Source organism: Sodiomyces alkalinus (genome assembly GCF_003711515.1).
Source record: "Sodiomyces alkalinus F11 unplaced genomic scaffold SODALscaffold_7, whole genome shotgun sequence".
Taxonomy (NCBI): Eukaryota; Fungi; Ascomycota; class Sordariomycetes; order Glomerellales; family Plectosphaerellaceae; genus Sodiomyces; species Sodiomyces alkalinus.
The window spans coordinates 1,178,644-1,192,364 of record NW_021167085.1 but is presented as its reverse complement, the minus strand read 5'-3'; the positions used below and the strand labels follow the sequence as shown (position 1 = coordinate 1,192,364).

The window sequence follows — 13,721 nt, the reverse complement described above, 5'->3', positions numbered from 1 at the left end:
CGTAGTTAGCAGTACGTACCCGTACCGCAGCCTACATACCGTACAAAGACCTCATTACCTTATACATCGACCTAATGTAGCTCACCCCGATTACTTTCGTTGTAGTGGTTCTGGTGTTACTGTTATTGCTCTGCATCTTCATGCCCTGCTTGTTGTTCACCCCCTTAATCTTCTTCTCAGTCCTATTCAGAGGGATCGAGATGACCTATCTTCCAATCGCCCGACGCTTAAATCCGACCAGGAAGATTGTTACTACGGTAGAGCTAACTGCGTGTCCTCGCCGAGGATATCAATGCGGGCATTGTATACCTTAGTTTTCAACAAAACGGATACCTCCCTCGCATGTCTCTCGCCGGAGGTTAAGGCAGAGACAGACTGCATACGACTGTCTTAACCTCCCACCTCTCCATGACAGAACCGAAGTCCACGTACTTCTCATGGTTTAATTTCTGCCTCGCATTGGGATATCTTCGGTTTCGTCAATTCCCGAATATTTGTTAATCCACCCAAGCACTTCCTTATGCCATACCAAGGAGTTTTCAGGCTTCAGAACCCACTGTGTACCGTTATCGTCAGCCGGTTTCCAGGCATTCCATTTCGCTCAAGGGCTCATCAGAAAGCTGCACTCACGTGGTTCTCGTCGGGGAACATGAGGAAGCGGCTGGGCACTCCTCGGGCTTGGAGTACGTTGAACATGGCAAGGCCTTCCGAGACGGGGAGACGATAGTCCAGTTCGTTGTGGATGACGAGCTGGGGGGTCGCCCACTGGTTGAGCCGAGTCGCTGGATCCCACTTTTCATACATATCGCGTTTCTCCCACAAGGGGCCGCCAAAGTCGTGCAGGGGGAAGAAGAGCTCTTCGGTTGACCACTGGCTCAGCGTTGAGAACACGCCGTCGTGGCATACCAGCGCTTTGAATTTCCGTCCGAGATCGTTGCCCTGAATCCAGTCTAGTTTGGCGGTGGTGAGAATTCAGGCGCTCGTAATACCGGAAAAACCAAGGAACCTACTGATCATGTAGCCACCATAGGAAGCTCCAAGGGCGACAGCCCGGTCCGTATCAATGTAGCCTATCTCCTTCTCGATGTGTTCGAAGCACTTGACCAGATCAAAGTAAGGACGCCCTCCCCACTCGCACTGGATGGCATCGGTGTGCCCCTGTCCGTACCCCGTGCTTCCCGTGGGGTTGGGCAGTACGACCACATAGCCCTGTTCGGCGAAAACGGCTGGATTCCATCTCGTGCTCCAGCTATCGTTCCACGCGCCCTGAGGCCCGCCGTGGATGAGGAATGCGAGAGGATAAGTCTTCGACTGATCAAACTTGGAGGGCTTCACAACCAGGGCATGTACATCGTAACCCTCGGCGCCCTTGAACCAAAATTCGTCGCACTGAGCCTCGGACAGACCGAAGGATTTGCCGTTCTTGGAGCTTGATGATATTGTATGTATCTTCTTGGAGGAAGGATCGAGGCGTGAGAAGCGCGAACTATCAACTAGCGAGTTGGAGCTGACTAGAAGTTCGTGGCCGTTATCCCCAAGCAATACTGCAGTAGTCACTGAGCCTTGCTCGAAGATAGACTCGGGGGATTCAGTTGCCTTGTGTGGGGACGAGGGTAGCTTCCACAGCTTCCTCCTGCCGTGATGCTCGGCGGCGACATACAGCTCTGTGTCATCCTTGTTCCACTTAATCCACTCAGGACGCGCATCCCAGCCGCCTACTTCGTCTTTCGTCACATAAAACTCCTGCACGCTGGCGAGGTCCGCAATGTCCGGAATCAACATCAGCCGGGGTTTGTCGGCTTCGTACTGGTTATTCTTCATCCTGGCAAAAGCGAGTTTCTTCCCGTCCCGAGAGAAAATGGGCGAGGAGGAGTAGCCTCGAAGATTACCTGTCCGGACGATCTGGGGAGGCGGGGGATCGTGTTCCGTGAAGGTCCTGAGAGGGATGACGTAGAGATCGGTCTTGGTGTATACCGCAGGGGAGATATCCGGATCCCTGGCTATGAATGCCAGACCAGCATGGCTGATGTCGAAGTCTTCGGTGCCGCCAAAAGGTGGCACCGGGCATTCAAGCCGGGTATTGCGGAGGGCATTGACAAGACCGGGTTCTTCTAAGTGATACAGTGAGCCCTTCCTTGTCAGCAGGCCATACCAAAGCGAGTTCCTGTTCTCGCTCATCCATTTGTCCCAGTGCCGAGGGAACAGGTCGGAATAGACCTTAGCGGAGGAATGTGGTTGCTTTTGAGACCCTCGGTCATACATGGTGCCGGAGGGAGTTGTGATGGCGGAGCAGACGACGGCCACTCGGTCGTTGGAAAGGCGCTTTGCCTTCAGGTTCGCGAGATTGCCATGGACGGCTCGAATTTCATGAACTCTGTTTGGATGACAAAGTCAGCAGCGAGAACCCTTTCGGGAGGGTTAGAGCATGTAAGGGACCCACGCCGAGGGCACGTCAACATCGCCGAGCATGAGGTGAGTGATCCCTTTATCCCCATTCTTGAAAAAAAGGATGTGCTTGTCGTCGACCCAATTCGGCTCAGAGTAGGAGCTGTCCTCGTATAGAAGCGATGAATTCCCAGTGCTAATGTCGAGAAGGCGAAACTGCGAGGTCTTGGTGTGATTTTGGAAGGAGTATGTCGAGACCTCGAATGTCGTTAGTGAAGAAGCCCGAGCAGTATCTAAAGTGGTGTGCAGAGGACTTGCGTACGGTGTAAATAGCCTTGTCACCAGACGGATCGGGTATGGCAGGGGATCTACGTGGCGCAGAAAGGAGGATTTCCGGTGTGAATTTGGTAGCTTTGATCGTCATGGTGTTAAAAGTTGACTGTCCAGTCCTCGCAGTCTAGGGGAGATGAGAGGGCGATGCAGCTAATGTGAGCAGCTGTGCTAATTGAAGCAAGGCACCGCAGTTGGCTAAATATGTGTAGAGTAATTGAGCAAAGTGGTTCAACAAGGTGGTTTAAATGAGGAGGATCTGCAGACTGCATATACCGGTTGAAATACAGCGATGATGGTCTAGACACCAACTGTAGAATTCGATGGGTACCTATGCAAGTGCAGTGTTTTGAGCTTCATCCCCATGCAGCTTCTCCTCTTCCTCTTCCTTGTGCCTGTTACTTACCCCGCAATATAAGGTACAGGTAGCAAGGTCCAAAATGGGGTGACGTGAGCTCGGGGCAACAGCCATTGGCCACAGGTGCGGGGGAGCTGACCTACGGAGTACCTAGGTAAGTCTTCGTTCAGGTAGCTCCGTCCCGGTCTGTGTTAATAGTGGTCATTGGTAAGGTAGGAGGAATGACTGACCTACCCGAGAAGACTCGCAAGTGCCTCTGTGAGGATGGGCGGAAAATAGAGCATGGTCCTTAAGGTGTATTGTATCACGCTCACTTCCCCTCTCCCACCTTTTTGTCGGAAACTGCGAATCTCCCCGTTGAAGCCATACTTGAGGTTCAATGAGAAATGCTCTTTCATGTCATATTTGGGTCCTACCTCAGTACCTTAGTCAAAAAGAATACCATGAACTCGGGTATCAACGTTAGGGAACTCCTATAACTCCCCCCAGCCATGCCACGCCAACAAGCGTCCAGATTTGTGATACTTCGTCCCTGATTTCTTTGCCGTTGCTCCCACCGACGTTTCATTGATACGTAGCCGTAACCGTAAGCCGCTGCTTCCCAGCAACGTAAAAAGATCATTCCCATACTGCCAAGAGGGTGTGTGGTCCCATCCTAACGCCTAATCATTTCGTCATCGTCGGATATGTTTCGGCTCGCACGGTACGTTACGCACGTCCGTATGTACGCCTGGATTTTGCCAAGGAACCGAGAACTGCGCGTCCATCATTTGCGCGAAGCTCCAAAGTTGATGCGCTTCTTGTTGGGAGCCTGCGGCTCGGCCTCGCTGTCTTCCTCGTTTTGCTTCTTCTTCCTGCTGCCCCCTTTAGACGCTGTTGTCGATGCTGATGTCGCGCCGTTCTCTTTGAACGAGGCCGATTGCGGAGTAGGAGCGTGGGAGGCAGGTGTCGACCCTCCGGGAGTTGTGGCTTCCTATGGTATCGCGTCGTGTCAGTTGGACTTTGTTGGTCACGCCATTTAAGATGGAAGAGAAAAAGGAGGAGAAAAACGAAGAGAAAGAGGATCAGGCCGGGAAATGGGATGGCTGGGCACGCACGCTTCCAGGGCGATAGGAAATCGAGGAACGGGAGAAGACGCGATTCTGCTCGGCATTGCCTTGTTTCCTCCGCTGCGCCCCGCTGCCGCTCGTTCCCTTGATGTAGTTGTCGAAGCCGGCGATGATATTCCCGTACGGTGTGCTGTCAAGGTATGTGTTCTCTTTGCTCTCGATGTCGGCCTCTATAGCCGCGATCCGGCGGGCCAGTTGATTCCGACGGTCCAACATGGTCCTGAGCCTGGCCTGTTCCTCCTTGTACATCTGCATGGTGGGCGCGGGGCCTGATACCACAGAGGCGGCCCCTGTGTTGTTGTCTGCCATGCCGTCTATCATGCGGTGGTTTCGCGCGGTAAGTCGAGGTTAACGATTCTATTTCCACTGGCGCATGTGAGAATTTCGGATGTGATGCCCTCTGTCGAACTCTTGAGCTGGACTTCGTTGACGTTGATGGTTGTTCCAAGGAGCTGACCAAAGGATAACAAAACCTAGCCACAATCGCGTCGTTGCGGGTTGCCACGCCGGGCTCAATAGGATTCTTCATTATATAATCATGAAAGGGGGTCATGTGAACCTGTCCTTCGCTACATACCGGTATTATTAGGTAATCTTTGTCTCCTGACCTACCTACCCAAATTAAGCACGCCCCCTAATTCATCACTCGCTCTTCCACCGGCTGATCAACAACAACGAAGTTATTATATCGCAAGTATTACAGTTTTCTGTAGTGCCGAGAAGGGGAAATAATTTAAAGAACTTCCTAAGGGAGGTTGGGATCTTTTGGAAGATTATACTCAATGTCCCACGCCTTCGTTGTCCACATTTCCACCTCATGTTCCCCTGTTCATTAACCCGGGAGCATCTCTCCGTTACACCGTCGCATATCGTATTCGTCTAACCCCCGATTCTAAGCTCTATCTAGTCAGTTCCATACTCCATCTTCGCGAGACCCAAATTTTAAACAATTTCATTTCATTTTTGTGGTTCATCTAAGAAAAGTTGACACGGGTTGTTACGTGGAGTTGCTTGTTGCCCAAGGGAGTCACCATGAACCATGCGAAATCCCGAGTATAATCAAACTTTTACAAATCTGTTGATATGGGTCGAGGAAGAGCTATATAAAAAGTACCGGTCTTGGTCTATATACACCCAAATTCAAGCATACATACCGACATGCGACGAAGGGTCTTGTTGTCTCTGCCCCCTTAGTGGAGGAGACCGACTGCCTCCACTGTATGTCGTCCTAGATATAAAGGATATGGGTCTCCTCACGACCCCAGAGGAGTGCAATCGCCGTCGCTCTGCTGTCCAACAAAGTTGGCCGTGTGGTCCTCGCACCTGTTGGGCCAAGTCACGGGGCCAGGGGCCTGGTAGCTGGTTAGAGGGGGCCAGTAGATGTTGACGAGGATGCCAGGCTCGTTGCCGGTGTAGGCGCCGGGGAAGCGGACGGTGGGACCGGGGACGGAGCCATCATAGTTGCGGTTCTCGACTCGGATCTGGGCGCAGCCAATGTAAAACTGGGCACCGCCAAAGGAGCCCGCGCCGTGAATAGCCAGGTGCTCCGCACGGACGAGGTATTCACCCGGCGGGGTCTGCGGCGGAAGGGTGAAGGTGAAGTTGCGGATACCCACGTTGTTGGGGAAACTGGCCCAGTCGATACCGTAGTTCTCGCGGATCTCGCGCGAAGTCAGGGCGTAGATTTTGGACCATTCACCGTCTCCGAGGTAATTCTGCGCGGAGACGCCGTTCGGGGCGCGGGAGAGGTAGACGGCCAACGGACCGGGGTGGCCCAGGTCGACGTTTACGAGAAATCCGAGCTCGTCTCCCGCTTGGACCGTGTACGTGGATGTGGCAGCCCGGATATTGGCATCTAGTCCACCCTGGTTGCAAACCATATGCTGGCTTTGAACATTCTCGATCGGGCTGTTGGAGTTGGTTGTGCGGCGGACGTATTCGTACGGCCGTGTGGCCTGGCCATTGACGACGAGCGACTCAAAGTTGTAGTGGGCCGAGGCGCCTGTCAGCACAGCCGCGAGGGCCAACAGAGACGATTTAATGGACGGCATGCTGGGCAGTCCACAAACTTGGTATATGAATGTGGTGGGACTGGTAATTCCCAGTAGGAGAGGAAGAAAAAGATGGTCACTGTTAGTTCTTAAAACGACAGTCTAGACGAAAGGGATCGGCAAACGAACGACTCAGACCCTCTTTTATACTCGCTCGTTCTGGCCGCAGAGCCCGGGCCTCGTCCTCCGCCGTCGGATGATCATCCTTCCCTGATTTGAACCCGGACGCTTAAAAGCTGGCCTCGGTTATGTCAGATCTCCCGTGTCTAAACCTGGTTGCTGGGAAGGTAGAATGTCCGGTATTTCGGTTTCCTTTCCCGCAAATGGCGTAACGCAGTACTCCGATGATGCCTTGTAGTTTCAGCCCCTCAGCCAACAGGGAGGCGGGTGGTTGGCTTGTCGAGGAGAATAGAGTAACATCATTTGGGGGCCAAGATCCGTCCCCCTGGCACCTGCGTCGCAACGACGGAGCTTCCTGGTCCGTTACCAACCTGTGGATGTCCGAGAGAAAGCTCATGATATGCTTGGTTATATATCGGAAACCGCACGGCAAATATGAAGTAGAAGCAGTATGGTGGAGCTCGCGGTATTTGCCATCCTCCGAACCGTGAGATCCACAAAATAGGTCCACATAACCCCCGTGTGAGCCGGCGATGCCTCGCAGGGCACTTGGCGGTTTAAATGCCCGTAGTATGGAAGAGATGCAAAGCCACCAACATGGCGCCAAACAGATACCCCTCGACCAGCTTAATACAACTGGTCTTCGGCGTCATCCTAGTAAGGGCAAGCGCTTTAAGTCGAGCCTCGAGATATCCCGTGGCGCCAAGTGGCCGGCTTGACGGGATGTTCGCGCTGACAGGTAGGACTGAGAATAAATCGAACCCCGCAGTTCTCCTGGAATTGGTATTCGTACAGTAGAAAGGAAAGGCACCGGACTTTTGGTTGCAAAGACGGTCGAGATGCGAAACTTCCGGACGAACGCATTCCGCTAGCCAGACCTGAAGCAGTCAGCTGCCTCTTCCGTCCACATGTTTCACATGTTGACTTCTTGATTCATATTAGGCCTGCGGTTCCTTCCGGCACGATTCCATACGGGGTGGATGTCGTCATGAAGCGAGCATGGAAACTGGGCCATCACGGAGTGAGTCCCGTTGGATAATCCACCTTTCACTAATATATCCCGCACCTTCCAAATGAGCGCCTGTCCGTCGACGCCCGGTACCTAGGAGAGAGTATTGACTCGATATTGCAGCCAATCACCGAATTCTTATCCCGACACCCCCAATGTCATCCTACTCTTGTCCGTGAGGACTCTAGGCTCGCATCGCGCTCCTCCGAGCCCAATTGGGAAAATCGCTCGCGCTGTCGCTCGTTAATTCATAAAAGAAGATGCCGAGCACTTCCTGTTTCTTTTGATCGTGAAAAGAATTGCGTATTTCTGGACATCTTTTCCATATGGTAATACATTGTACCGCCAAAGCTTCTCGTCAGAGATCCAGCTCCCTGTACGAACGAAGTCATTTCAACGTAGCGAACCGATGTGTTGATTCCCTGTTCTTCTGATGCCCACCATCGTAGCATATTGCATCGTGGCTGTATGTCTGGGCTATCTGGAGCTGGCCCTAGCAGAGTTGGGAAATGAATACCCTGAGCCGTCTTGGTCGGGTTGAGGTTGTGTTGCGTCGCCGGGAAACAGCGTGAACGAGTTGTCGGTGCCCCAATTGGCGCTTTGTGTATAGTTCTCAAAGGCGGTCTGCAACGGTGTTAGCAGATGATTCCAATATGGCACGGCAGGGCGAGTCTGAAGCCTACCCAGTCAAAATTGGCCATAAGATCTCCGCTTGATTCGAGATTGGTGAACATGGAGAAGGGAGATTGAGGGTTGTTCATGCCCAAGTCGACTGGGACGTTAGGTGTCAAACCGGTGCCTGGGCCGTCTGTAGACATGCTGAAGTCCACATCGCCAAAGCCGTTGGGCCCAAGTGTCTGCATGCTCGCGAGGGCTGCTGCTGTGTCGGGGGTCATACCACTGGACAGCAAGCCTAAGGTCATGGCTGCAGAGTGTTCCGGCTTGATCTCGGACTGTGGATCGGAGTATCCTGACATATTCACGCCCCCATTTGGACTTTCTGACGAAGGATCAGGTAACCTAATCTTCTGAAGCATGATGTTTAAGCCCGTGTATGCTTTATATGCCTCCACCGAGGTATCAGCAAGGCCCTGGAAGACATTCTTGGTTAGTTCAAGGTGTTCTATCATGTTCAGCCGCTGTTCGGTCGTCCAGAAGAAGGATTCGTCTGGCGTCCTCCGCTCTCCACGAGCTTTCTCGACGTTGTCGTGATGTAGATCCATGGCAACGACCATGGCTGGAAGCATAGAGTCCTTGGTGGCAATTGAAGTAACATGCCATTGAATGGATTGGAGGCGCCCGGACGGTCGGGATTCTCGATGTAGAGTGGCCAAATGCTGGAGTATCTCTAGTGACGCCTCGACAGCAGCCCGGCGTGAGTGGGCATATCGTATGTTCTGCCGCGCCCGAGATAGATATCTTCTATGTAAGATGCACATAATTTTCTGGTAGAGCACGTCGATGTTGAACCTTGCCATGATGAGCGAGACCGGGTCATGAGAACCCTCCAAGGGCCGGATTTTCAGGTGCGGAGGGAGATCCTGCATGAATTCTCGCAACCTTGCGTCGAAGCGCAATATCTCTTCATAGTGTGCGGGCCTGTCGACTCGACCGGTAAGCTGGAGTATCCTTCCTAGCTCGAGGCAGAGCTTGGTTTTCGCAATCATGTAGGAGATTGGTGTAGGCTCTATGTTTGGACGGGACGGTGGTAGCTCGTTGATATCTGGACCAAATTCGTCGTCAAACAAATTACTCGGAAATTGGGTGTCGCAGTCCTCGTCACGAATCATGCTAGGCAAAGACACGTTGTGTGAGAACATTATGTCTGTCACTCTGATAAAGATCCACATGCGCCGCCGCATTTCCTGTGACACGTCGTGTTAGAAGACCAATGAACCCTGGAAAAAGAACCGGAGTGGATCGAGGCATAGACAAGGGACAATGACGTACAGCTTGGAAGGGTGTTAACGAGGGGAACCACTTCGCGTCACGATGGTAACCCAGCCGGAGGGCGATTCTGGTGATAAGTGAAGAGATCATCCACAGGCCCAAATCAGCATCCCACCGAGACGAGTATTCCCCGTAGACATAGAGCAGCATGGTTTCGACCGTGTACTCTCCCGGCTTCGTGTAGTCCCCTTCCACTAGACACTGGGCAGTTCGCAGACGGTATTCGGCCGCCATTTCTAGCGTTCGTCCTTTCCACTCCGGGGGCTCGTCGCCAACCCTGTTATAGCTCAACATGGCCAAAGTCAAGATGGCATAGAGCAGACCCAGCCACATGATCGAGGGCTTTGAAGGATCCTCCCAATAGGCTCGGAGCTCTCGTTGGAAAGTCGGTCCGTGAACGGCGTAGGTTCCGGTATCCATGGAGCTGAAGTACCTCCCGCAGAGCGTAAATACGCTTGCCCGAGACGGCAGGCCATCCCGGAGCTCCTGTGCGGTCGCCCTCGGGGCTCCGAGCAAGATTGTCGGGCCTTCCATGGCGCTGGGGGGTTTCGATAACCTGACTTTCTCATAGCTCTTCTCCAACTCTGTCTTATGCGTGTTGAAGTAATTTTTCACTTCTGCTATGTCTGTGAGGATGAGGTGCCAGTGTTCCTGGCCGATGTACATGGACTTCCCTTGATTTGGGTCGAACTTGAGGATGCCCAAGGATGTGGCGAGTCCTCCGTCCACATCGCTGTCGTCGTCGTTGTCGTCGTTCATCCCGGCCTCATCATCCCTGTCGCACTTAGAGGAAGACACACTGTCAGTGGTCATCCGTACCCTTTGCGGCGGTGTTGTCGATTTCCCGGACGAAGATGCAGTGGCGGCAACGGCAGCAGAAGACGGGCTAATGTTGGCACCTCCATGCATAAGTGACAATACAAGACCCTCCAGCCTATCAATTCGGTTCTGCATGTCGTCGGGGCTCGAGGAGCCTTGATTTTGATTCTTCTTCCGTGTGACAGGCGTCGCATAATGACATGAGTTGGCATCGCCTCCCTCACGCTTCATGCAATTGCTGCACGGGTGGTTCCTGTCGCATTTCCTAGACACACAAGAATCAGCAGGTTGAACGCAAACGAAACGTTTCAGCCTGGGACAAAAGTGTTCTTACAGCCTAGGATAGAGTTAGCTGGAGGCCATGGTAAGCGAGAAGGGAGAGATATTGTACGGCTCACTTTCGAGTTCGACATGGATAGCAACTCAGGGGAACCCTGTTTCTCTTTCGAACAACGCGATACTGTTCTTCAGGTGATCTCCCAGATGAGGAAGTCTCAGGTGGCGTCGGTGCCATCGTCGATAAGTGGCGCGGGCGTTGGCAAATAACGCGGGCAATCAGTCAACCGCCTGTAATTGCGCAAATATGCGTCGCCCCCAATTGTTATCCTCCTCTTGGTTGTTGAGATGCCAAACCCTTATGTGCCCCGATGTTTTAGCTGCGACGACGTATGATCAGGCGCCCGTCTTTTTTCTTAGTTGGCAGACGCTGTCCTCAGCTTGGACAGACAAGTCGACAATCGCAAGGCTGACTAGTCGTCCGTGCTGGACTTGGTGGGAATATGAAGTTTGACGGCGGGATGTGCTTCGGAACGCGCGTAGAAAATGCTTGCGCAGATATTTTGTCGGCTCCAACGTCCCCTCTGGTTGCTGATGTTATACAGCTAGATAGGTAGGTAATCGGGAGGAGGCGACAAAGGCTGGCTGCACAGGCGATCAACTTGATTCTAAGGCACAAGTGCAAAGAAACGGAGCAAACGGCGGTAGTTGTCAGTATCTCAGCGTCCGGTCATAAAAGTCATGGTCAAGCAATGTAACTGGCACGTAGATGACGAGGAGGAGATAAAGGGCGAGATGAGTATGTCGAAAGAAAAGTGAGACAGGAGGCTGAGTCGGAAGCTGATGCTGGCACACGCAAACCAGACAGGTGACAATCGTTATCTTCGCCTGGGTTACGTAGTGGTACAATTGGTATGAGGGGTACACGGCATTCGTAGGGTCCAGAGTCCACTAAGATGTATACTGTGATACAAATAGGTACTTCAGACCAACGGATATGCTCCACACTCGAAGCTAAAATTTCACCCAGTAGGGCAGAAGTCAACACGAACGCAAAAGAAAACCCCTAACCTTAGGTACCTGACCTTATTATCTTAGGTACTTTATGTAAGGTTCCCGGCCTAAACCGGTCAAAGATACATCCAAAGCATATGAGAAAGGTACCAGTTTGACTACACGCGATAAGACGGTTCTGGCCATCGAGTGTCTGCGCATTGAGCTACCTTAGCCAAGCATGCGTGAACTTCAGTAATTTCTAACATTAATTATACCGCACACAATTTCTGCAATAATGTTGTCACTGCGTTACCAGGTGGGTGCCTACCTTAGGCAGCAAAATTGTGGTTGACGACAATCCCTGTGATATGCTCCTCGCCTCAGGATTTCGACAACCCCTGATCGGATATAGTAGCCCCTTAAATCCGCCACGAGGATCCTTTTCACCAAAATTCAGACATTCAGTGTGAGTCATCTGCACCTCTCTCAACTACATTTCACGACAACAGCAACTACTTTCGAGGCGATATCAGAGAAACACCTGCCGGCCCTCTTTTACTCTGGCTTGTGTGTTTGTTGGAGGCACATTAGCAGAGAGCGTATCAACAATCCACTCTTGGTACTGGCACGTTCCCGAGACGTTGGTTTCGAGTCGATTTAAGAAGATCCTTTTCTTTTCCTGTAGGTATTAAGAGAGCAGCACTCCGTCATACTAAGGGGAAAGCACAATGCTCAAGACGCGAAAAACCAACGGAGTCCTAGACAATCTATTTTGAGAGAAGTGTGAGAACTAGGCCCTCAACAAATGCCGCCAATTCCTCCCCGCGCCCTTTTTCTCTGTGTCTCACTCCTCGGTATCGTGTGGCTCCAAACGTCGGGCTCGAAACGTAGCCATGAATTTTCGTCTTTCGGGAACCCTGCGCAACGACCCAATGCCAATGCATCATGAAGAACGGGAGGTGTAGTAGCCTCAGGCGCGGGTCAAACGCCACCCGTGGGTTGTCTCGCCGTTGTTAGTGAGCCATATATATGTGGCCGACTTGAACTCCCAAGGCGACGCTCATCAGAAGGGCGCGTGGTCAACGGGGCCTCCATCGCCCCGCCCCCTTTTTTTTTCTTTTTACACAACTTGACTTATGAATCTGCGACGTTGTCGGCATTCGACTTGACGCTGTAAGGTGCCAGGAACTCAGGGTCGTTTTCCAGCTCCTCCTTGACCTGGGACAAGTCAGTCACGGCGAACAAGGCCAGAGAGTTTGGAACAAATCTGGTATTCACTTACGATATCTAGCCCACCAACAAGCTCGCCCCCGATCCACAGCTGGGGGTATGTGGGCCACTCCGCATACTCCTTCAGACCCTGCCGTACCTCGTCATCGGCCAAGATATTGAAGAAGCCGTACTTGACCGAGTGCTCCCGCAGAATGCCCACCATCTGTCGCGAGAAGCCGCACTCCGGGGAGCTAGGGGTTCCCTTCATGAACAGCATCACCGACGCGGCCTTGACCAGCTCCCCAAGCCGCTTAAAAAGTTCTTCCTTTGCCTCTTCCGGGTCTACTGGTTCCTCCGTCTTCGCCGGCGCCGCCTTGCTAACTGCGTTCGCGTCGCTCGTCTCAACACCGTTTGCACTGGTGGGGCCAGCCGAGCCGGCGGATTTCTTGGCCTGTGTCTCGATGGCGTTGCGCACCTTGACCGCACTGCTTCCGCTAACGGTTTCGAGGACTTTGCCGTTCCTGATCAGGACGAGGAACGGAACGGCAGTAACGTTATAGGCTTCGCTGAGGTCGCTTAGTTCTTCGGCATTGATCGACACCCAGGACGTTTGGGGAGGGTCCGTGACAGGGTAGTCGGCGGCGAGCGTGGACAGGACGGTTGCCATCTGGGCGCAGGGGGCGGCCCAAGGCGCATGGAAGGACATGATGAGAAGTGTCGACGGCGGGAGTGTTTCGATATGGTTCTCCCATTCCGGGATGCTCGTCATTTCCTTGATGTTCGACATTTTGATGCTTTATGACACGGTATGCTCAGATCGAGGCGTGTTGCTGCGTACTTAATTGCTGTTGCACAACCAGTATCAATGATATCGTGGTGGATGTGTGAAGATCTCGAATGCGACGACTTTAGATCCAAAGAAGTGGTTACTCCGTAGTATCGTGGATTATGAGTCTGCTACTGCTCCTGATTAAAAAGTTGTTTGGAGCTGTTGCAAGGGAGCAGGTGGCGGTTTATTATCAATCAGTCAAAAGCCTTCGACTGGTCGCGGGGCATAACCCCTCCAAGATGAGAGAGTTTTCGATACGTTCTTCTGCTTAGGTCAC

General features: G+C 52.6%; 5 protein-coding genes across 5 annotated transcripts; all 5 read right to left on the bottom strand.

Annotated features, from left to right (window-relative positions):
• Window positions 1–24: 24 nt before the first annotated feature.
• Window positions 25–2,995, bottom strand: SODALDRAFT_334502 (prolyl oligopeptidase). The gene is made up of 5 exons (XM_028612232.1): window positions 2,708–2,995; window positions 2,441–2,643; window positions 1,011–2,374; window positions 631–950; window positions 25–556 (listed from the first exon to the last, which is right to left on the bottom strand). Exons 1-5 carry the CDS (start codon window positions 2,807–2,809, stop codon window positions 443–445), a joined length of 2,103 nt encoding a protein of 700 aa, XP_028465212.1. The 5' UTR covers window positions 2,810–2,995; the 3' UTR covers window positions 25–442.
• A 413-nt stretch (window positions 2,996–3,408) lies between these two features.
• SODALDRAFT_334500 (NuA4-domain-containing protein) lies at window positions 3,409–4,671 on the bottom strand. The gene is made up of 2 exons (XM_028612231.1): window positions 4,171–4,671; window positions 3,409–4,046 (listed from the first exon to the last, which is right to left on the bottom strand). The coding sequence occupies exons 1-2, from the start codon at window positions 4,489–4,491 to the stop codon at window positions 3,840–3,842; spliced, it is 528 nt and encodes a 175-aa protein (XP_028465211.1). The 5' UTR covers window positions 4,492–4,671; the 3' UTR covers window positions 3,409–3,839.
• A 764-nt stretch (window positions 4,672–5,435) lies between these two features.
• Window positions 5,436–6,233, bottom strand: SODALDRAFT_279973 (cellulose-growth-specific protein; the record flags this gene model as incomplete). Its single annotated transcript, XM_028608205.1, has 1 exon — window positions 5,436–6,233. The coding sequence occupies one exon, from the start codon at window positions 6,231–6,233 to the stop codon at window positions 5,436–5,438; it is 798 nt and encodes a 265-aa protein (XP_028465210.1).
• Window positions 6,234–7,839: 1,606 nt separating this feature from the next.
• Window positions 7,840–10,645, bottom strand: SODALDRAFT_340702 (fungal-specific transcription factor domain-containing protein; the record flags this gene model as incomplete). Its single annotated transcript, XM_028612976.1, has 4 exons — window positions 7,840–7,986; window positions 8,046–9,227; window positions 9,313–10,396; window positions 10,530–10,645. 4 exons carry the CDS (start codon window positions 10,643–10,645, stop codon window positions 7,840–7,842), a joined length of 2,529 nt encoding a protein of 842 aa, XP_028465209.1.
• A 1,611-nt stretch (window positions 10,646–12,256) lies between these two features.
• SODALDRAFT_334497 (glutaredoxin) lies at window positions 12,257–13,642 on the bottom strand. The gene is made up of 2 exons (XM_028612230.1): window positions 12,686–13,642; window positions 12,257–12,621 (listed from the first exon to the last, which is right to left on the bottom strand). The coding sequence occupies exons 1-2, from the start codon at window positions 13,400–13,402 to the stop codon at window positions 12,538–12,540; spliced, it is 801 nt and encodes a 266-aa protein (XP_028465208.1). The 5' UTR covers window positions 13,403–13,642; the 3' UTR covers window positions 12,257–12,537.
• Between the last annotated feature and the right edge of the window lie 79 nt (window positions 13,643–13,721).